General features: G+C 45.4%; 1 protein-coding gene across 2 annotated transcripts; it reads left to right on the plus strand.

Moving 5' to 3' along the window:
* The first annotated feature begins 477 nt into the window (after positions 1-477).
* Positions 478-6,556, plus strand: LOC123183256 (uncharacterized). Of its 2 annotated transcripts, none has more exons than XM_044596026.1 (4): positions 478-574; positions 681-864; positions 1,216-1,394; positions 6,459-6,556. In XM_044596026.1, exons 2-4 carry the CDS (start codon positions 691-693, stop codon positions 6,478-6,480), a joined length of 375 nt encoding a protein of 124 aa, XP_044451961.1. In that variant the 5' UTR covers positions 478-574; positions 681-690; the 3' UTR covers positions 6,481-6,556. The 2 variants fall into 2 exon arrangements, with proteins under 2 accessions (XP_044451961.1, XP_044451960.1); XM_044596025.1 differs by lacking the exon at positions 6,459-6,556 and adding an exon at positions 1,469-3,398.
* Positions 6,557-7,226: the final 670 nt, after the last annotated feature.

Genomic DNA, 7,226 nt, shown 5'->3' on the forward strand with positions numbered 1-7,226 from the left:
AGGGCTGCATCATCTCTGACCGACAAACAAGAAACCTCGTCACGTCAAAGACTGCACCGACAATGAATCTAGATCGACCATCTGGATCTTGCATCGTACCGACACCTACACAGATCTCATTTGAAAACTAGCATATCATAACTTGGGAAAACACGTTTACCTGTTTTTGAGAATTTCGAAAAAGTTCATGAATTCAAAAAATGTTGTGGGATTTTAAATTTATTTATGGATTTTAAAAATACTTCCACCATAATTAAAAAAATCATGGAATAAAAAATCGCAATTTTATAAAATCTCTACAGACTTTAATCACGAAAATTAAGAAAAAGGAAAGGGAGAGAAAACCAACCTTTTTCTTTTTGAGTTGAGAGAGAAAAAAACCAACTGGGCTTAAAGGGAGTGGCGTTCTGCCCGTGGGCTGGGCCTGGCCTGCTAGTGGGGAGGCGGGCCACGTTCGTTCGTTGGATGACGGTGGATAAAAGAAAGAAATAAAGGAAAGCATTTTGGTTCCCCATCGGACGGATCGGAGTTGGCGAGCGGCGGAGGAACCCTAGCCTACATCAGAGAAGAACAGGTGCGCGCCCCAAATTCCTCTCGCCGATCCCGCGATTCGGAAGCCAAGCGTGGGGGAGGGTCGTGATTCGGCGACGGGCTGCCCCCTGATCCGTGCTATTTCGCAGGCGACTACCGATGGCGGCGCTTCGAGTCGCGGCGAGGAGGCTCGTCGGCGGCGGCCTGACGCCGGCGCTGCCTGTGGACAAGGCGCAGCCCCGGCTCTTCCCGAGGCTCTCCCAGGTCGGCCGGGCTAGGTCCACCACATCCTCCGCTGCTGCTGCCGCAGACACCAATCTGGCGGCGGCCAAGGTACTTTACCCCCGTCGGCTCACCAATTTCATATCTTTTTCAGTGCTGTGCGGTTGTTTCTGCAACCTGGACTAGGACGTGCTGTGCTAATAGCTCGTTCGATAATCCAACATAATGTTTCGCCAAACAGCCAGGGCATCTCAAAATTGAATCCAGTTCCTGTGTTTCCTCAAGAAAAAGAAAAAAAAAACAATTGTTTTCGACCTGGCAAGATGCATAATCCGAGGACCGAATAGCAAAATCCTGTTTCTAAATGCTTTGATCCATGGACCAGCTAGTACTACTATTTTTCCGTTGAATGATCATTTAGTTAGTAACTCATCTTACACTCTACTGCAATCTGCAAAGCAGGGCTGTGAAGATCCGGAGAAACTCCTGACAGAGATCCATAACATGAGAGAGGAGCTGTACGATAAGGTTTCACATGTGGAAAGGACCTACGATATCCCTGGCAGGGCAGGCAAAAATATCAGCCGGCTGCGCGACGAGCTCGCCACGCAAGTGGATCCTAGACCCGGGGACACCACATGGTATGTATGATCACCTTCTGTTTACAAGATTTTTGTGGGGTTAACAAGTTATCTCATCTGAACCCAACTTGTAGGCGTGAGTTGCGAGTGCTAACTGTATTTGGGCGTTACTGCGGATATGCGGCTGGTATGTTTACCTCGTATGTGCTCGCGCGCATGGCCACTGGTTGGATCGTTGAATTGGAGCCAGATGAAAAGCAGTGGATCAAGAAGAAAAGAGAAGAGGCACGCAAGCGGAGTGAAGCAAAGTGATTGAGAGCCATGTTTACCCATCACCCATGCCCATACCCGTCAAGGGTACAATTTTTTCCCATACCCGTCACCTGCCAGGGTATATGGATACCCGCGGGTACAAATAACCGCGTTTACAACACATCAATTGAGTAGAAAATAGTTGTAAAAAGCAACATATAATCATAAATTATTAATAGCAACACATTTTAAACAGCAATGTACAACAACATATTCTCATAAACAAAAATACTTGCCTATAAAGTGACATATAAAAATGTTAAACAACAACACATAATCATAAATAACAACACATATGCATACACTTTCAGTTCACGAACTCATGATAAATTATAGAGATAATTTGAATACACATTAGAGTTTTTACCTAGCGTGATTAGGAGGGGAAATGAATACATTGGAATATTAACGGAAACCCACCTGTCAACATTTTAGATGGGTACATGGGTTATACGATCCCATACCTGTACCCTCTCTACCCGATGGGTATGATATTTTTCATTTAAGTATCCATGGGTAATTTTTTGTCCCATACCCTTACCCTAATAGGGTACGCGGATAATGGGTACCCATTGCCATCCCTACTTATGGTATGCCTATTTTGGTGTCTCCCTGTTTTATGTTTGTTAAGAATTTGAAATAAGCAGTTCACAGCTGCTGCTGCTGCTGCTGCTGCTTAAGGCTGACATGTAAAAAAGGTTAAGCTGTAGAAGAAAAAATCTTGTGGGGAGCATGACGCAGTGCAGCTTGCACAACATTGGGATGGAAAACTAGTACAGTAAGTACTCATTTGTCGCTCAAATGGACGTATCTAGAGTCCATTTGAGCGACAAGTAATTTGTAATTCTGGATGAAGGGAGTAGTATTTTTGCATCACCATAAGCACCCCCAAAAGAAATTACAATAGTGGGGCTAAACATTAGCTTGGGCATATGGTGAGGTAGTAACAAGCGATTGTTTAAGGCAAATTGTTCTTCTCTCCCCTTCCTGTCGTTTCTGACATGGTGCACAGGGAGGAAATATGTTTCGCTTCATCCAGCGCTGGCGGCGAGGCCTTGGGCTTTCTCTCCCTCTGTCTGCCACTCAGTGGCGGGAGGGTTGGGGAGCCCCGGTGTTTCGGCGGCGGCTTGTAGATAGGTTAGCACCCGGTTTTCATGGCGTAGCGGCTTTAATGGCGGTAATGGCGTCACACCGGTGAATAAAGGTGTCACGACTTTCCCCATCTTGATGGTGCTGTCTGTGGTGGTGTCTAAGAGTCGGTGGCATGTGTTCCTCATTGGCCGCTCGGATCGATGAGGCTAGTTCTCTTTGGCGGTTACCGTCTTCTTTGATGGTTGCTGCAATTGGTTAAGTGGGAGAACAGATGGCTCGGTGGTGGGTTAGCGCTTAATGGTTGGCGGCCCTAGTTTTTTTCTCTGATTTTGTTAGATGAAGACGGCGATGTTGACATCCAGCGGGAGACACGGGGAACTTCCCCGGTCAACGTATCACATTGGAGATGGTTTTGTCGCTCGCGGCGGACAATCATCAGCTCACAAAGCGGATTCTGTCGCGATGGTGCTCCTCGGGACCATGGTGTGAAGGTTCTTCATATCCTTCCAATCCGGTGGTGCTTAAGCAACGGTAGTGGTTGGTGACGATTGATGGATGTAAGTTGCAAAAGTGACCCCCTAGGGCTTGTTTGCATTTTAAATTTTAGCGGGGTATTTCTTGCAGTTATACCGAGGCTAGGAAACATGCCCGTGCGTTGCATCGGTAGAAAAAAAACTTAAACGCCTAGCTCAATAAGAACAACTCATGACCCCTCCGAAGGACCATGTCCTCTAGTTCAAATTATACTCCTTTCCATACTCACCATGAACGGCCACGGTGTCTACCTGACTACAATGCATTCAGACGTGATCAATTCCAATAAGATGATCTTGGCTACCGCGCGACACACCTGCAATTGAGCCATACCAGCGCAAGGAATTGTCTGAACTTTTAAAACTAATCCCGTTGAGCACAAGGGAATGTTTAAACTTACAAAACTAATCACGCCAAGCTGGATGAGAGGGCCGCCCTACGTAAGCTACAAGGTACACCTACTCCATATACTATCTGTTATATACTCCCACTAAAACATAGGCGATCTCGCCAGCACCTGTCGGTAGGGTGTTCCTCCTCTGCCGTCCTTCGGCGGCTCCCCTCAACTAACGATCCCGGTCGTCGGTGGTGAGGGGGGTCGCCAGATCCACGCATGTGGATTGTTTTAGGCCAAAGTAGATTAGTTTTTTTGGTTGTTCACCATCCTGGATTTGACTGCGGCACTGAATACAGATTCTTCAGATCCTTTCTTGATGAGGCGGTTGGTCGTATGGTTGGGGGTGAATTTGATAATCAGTCTGTTCAAGTAAGGATGGCGTTGCGGCAGCTGCATCCTCGTGGTGGAGTTGTGTCATTGGGCTATGCTGTTGCAACGAAGTTTGCTCCATGCCCATAACTGCGAGCTAAGAGAACTTAACTAACAACTCCTTAGATGACTACTGGAAATTAAAAGGCTAATCTAAAATTAAATTAGCTTTGGCGTATACCTCAGATTCAGTAGTAGATCAATGTGATTATATCACAACTCAAAATACATAGATAGTTTCAAATTGCATGGGCGTTCCGGTCACTCAACAAATCAACAATAAATCTATCACCAAATAAATATAACATGAGCAATAACTACATGCCACAATCTGTCTCTACCTGTCATCTACACAGCTACGAACAGCATAGAATAAAAAAGAAAAAAAATCCCATCTCATATCTCACTCTCTAGTTTATCTCATCTCTTAGCAAACAACGTCAAATCGCAGAAGCACGAAAAATCTCATCTCCTCTCTCTCTCCCCCCCTCCCTCCCTCTCTCTCTTCATCTCACGGTAGTGTAGCAGCTGCAGCAGCACGAAAAATAACAGCAGTGCATGCAGCCGCATAAAACTTCCCTTCTCTTTGCCCGTTTTCATCTCGTCGGGCTGCCCCCACTACAAAAAAATACACTTCCGTGATGATACGTGTTTGTCATAGTAGATCGCGTTTTTTGTCATGCATGTACATCCATGACAAATTTGTGACAGAATCAAGATAGTCATACCTGTGCTGTCGTAGAAGTGTTCCATGACATTACCAAAATTATCATCACGGAAGTGTCCACTTCCATGACGATAAATCGCGTGTCACAGAAGTGCTTTCGTCAAGGGTGACCGACATGTGGCATCCACCGTAACGGAACGCCGTTAAGCTATTGGGTCGGGTTTTGGATCCGATAACCCGTTAACAGCCCCGACCAATGGGGATTTCCACGTGTAAAATCATCATTGGCTGGAGGAGACACGTGTCAGGTCCGCGTTGGCACAGGTGTCACTCATCCAATGGGCGAGACGCGCCTATGATATGTTGACACGTGGACCGGCCCAACTGAAGGCCCACAAGATTTTGCGGACCATAATGGGCCGGCCCAGCTAAAGGCTCACGAGATTTTACGGACCATAATGGGCTGGCCCAGCTAAAGGCCCACAAGATTTTGCGGGCCATAATGGGCCGGCCTAGGTAAAGGCCCACAAGATTTTTGTGTGCCATAATGGGCCGGCCCAGGTAAAGGCCCACAAGATTCTTGCGGATCATAATGGGCCGGCCCAGCTAAAGGCCCACGAGATTTCGCCGACATTAATGGGTCGGCCCAGGTGTAGGCCCATAAGATTTTGAGGACCCTAGTAGGCCGGCCCATTAACTGGCTGCCATGTTTTGGGCCAAATGCCGGCCCATATTTGATCTGGTCCATTAATGGTCTGCCACGCTCCGGGCCTAATAGTGGCCCATATGAGATCCGGCCCGTCAAAAGCCTACAACGTTCTGGGCCAAATTACGGCCCAGATCAGGCCCGACCCTTTAAGAGGCTTTGGGCTCAATTATGGCCCATATCAGATTCGGCCCGTCAACTGGACACTATGCTTTTGGGCCCACTTGCTAAAGGCCCACTTAGTAATTCGGCCTGATATTAGTTTTGGCCTGTTAAGGGCCCGTTTAACATTTCGGCCCTATATTAATTTCGGCCTGTTAAAAGCCCGTCATATAGTTGGGCCTAACTACGGCCCGGTTTGCATCCGGCCTGCTCGCAGCCGATATCTGATTGGGCCAAACAAGGACCGAGACAATTTTGGCCTGTTAAAAGCCCGTGATTTGATTCGCACAATTATGGGCCGGGGTTCATTTCGGGCTGCTGCCGGCCCGTGAGCTGTTCGGCACGTTTCAGGCCCAACCTACATCGTGATTGCATGACGGCCCGATTATGTACCGTAATTTTACGGTTTGGCCGGTTTACTGCGAAGACAGCGTATATATATAGTAAAATAACTACAGCATCGTGAATAAGAAAAAACCTAGACTGTACAATAAAGAAATTACGGCATATTACATACACTGGGCATCAAAGTTCGCCACTATGATAATAAAGCACAAGCAGACAGCAGATTACATACACTGGGCATCAAAGATCGCCACCAGTGCAAATAAACACGCCGACAAAATAATATACAAAACCGACAGCACTTCAATAGAGTTCAAGAAAGGTTAGCCCTGCTGGGGAGCTGCAGCGCAAGCAGCTGATCAAGATGATGAGACTGCGCTTGTTCAACACTTATATCTTCCTCACTCTGAAAGATAAACAAGCAGACAGATGACAGGTTTTGCACATAAAAGTATCAGTGCTGACAATTCATCACATTTCTTACTGACGAATAAAGTGACACAGTTTAAAATTGCATTAACACAATATGGTATTGTTCAGGTCAAGACATGGCAGGAAATGACATTGTGAAGGAGTTGGCAGCTTCACGACACCACTGGATTACAGATCAAGAACTCATAAGTATCAATGGTTAGTGTGCTGTCAATTTATACCATTTCAGATTGGCAAATAAAGAGACGGTTTAAATAATAGTAGAATGATATGACATTGTTCATAGTTAAGACATTGCAGAATATGACATTGTGCTGTAGTGGGTAGGTTCACCACACCACTGGATTACGGATGAAGAACAGAAGCATACATGCAGTGCAAAAGAAGATCACTTGTTCTATATAGTTTAATTTACATGGTATGAAGAAGGAACTTGGTTGTACAACTGAAAACTTAAATTGAGAAAGGACAAACTTTTGTTTATGAACTACATAATAAACTTTAAACAAGCAATTTGATGCAAACACAAAAAATAAACAGCTGTTGCAGTCATGCCTAACCAAATATATACAACAAAGTTTGAAGGCTTGAGATGGACAAACTTACATTATTGATGAAGACAGGCTCTATAAAGGCCTTGCTGATGGGGGGGGGGCAATTCAAGAAGTTTACCACAGAATCTTCTTCAACAACATTGCCTTTATTCTACATTTTGTTAAGAGTAAATATAGATATGATAATATATGAAAAAATGGAGAATATTTAAGATAAGATGAAGAGTGATGCTACATAACCAAGTAGCTATAAATGTAAGTGCAGCGATACAGACAAAAGGTACAGCCAAGAGCAATGCACAGCTAAACTTCTTCAGTACCA

Source organism: Triticum aestivum, chromosome 1D (assembly GCF_018294505.1).
Source record: "Triticum aestivum cultivar Chinese Spring chromosome 1D, IWGSC CS RefSeq v2.1, whole genome shotgun sequence".
NCBI lineage: Eukaryota > Viridiplantae > Streptophyta > Magnoliopsida > Poales > Poaceae > Triticum > Triticum aestivum.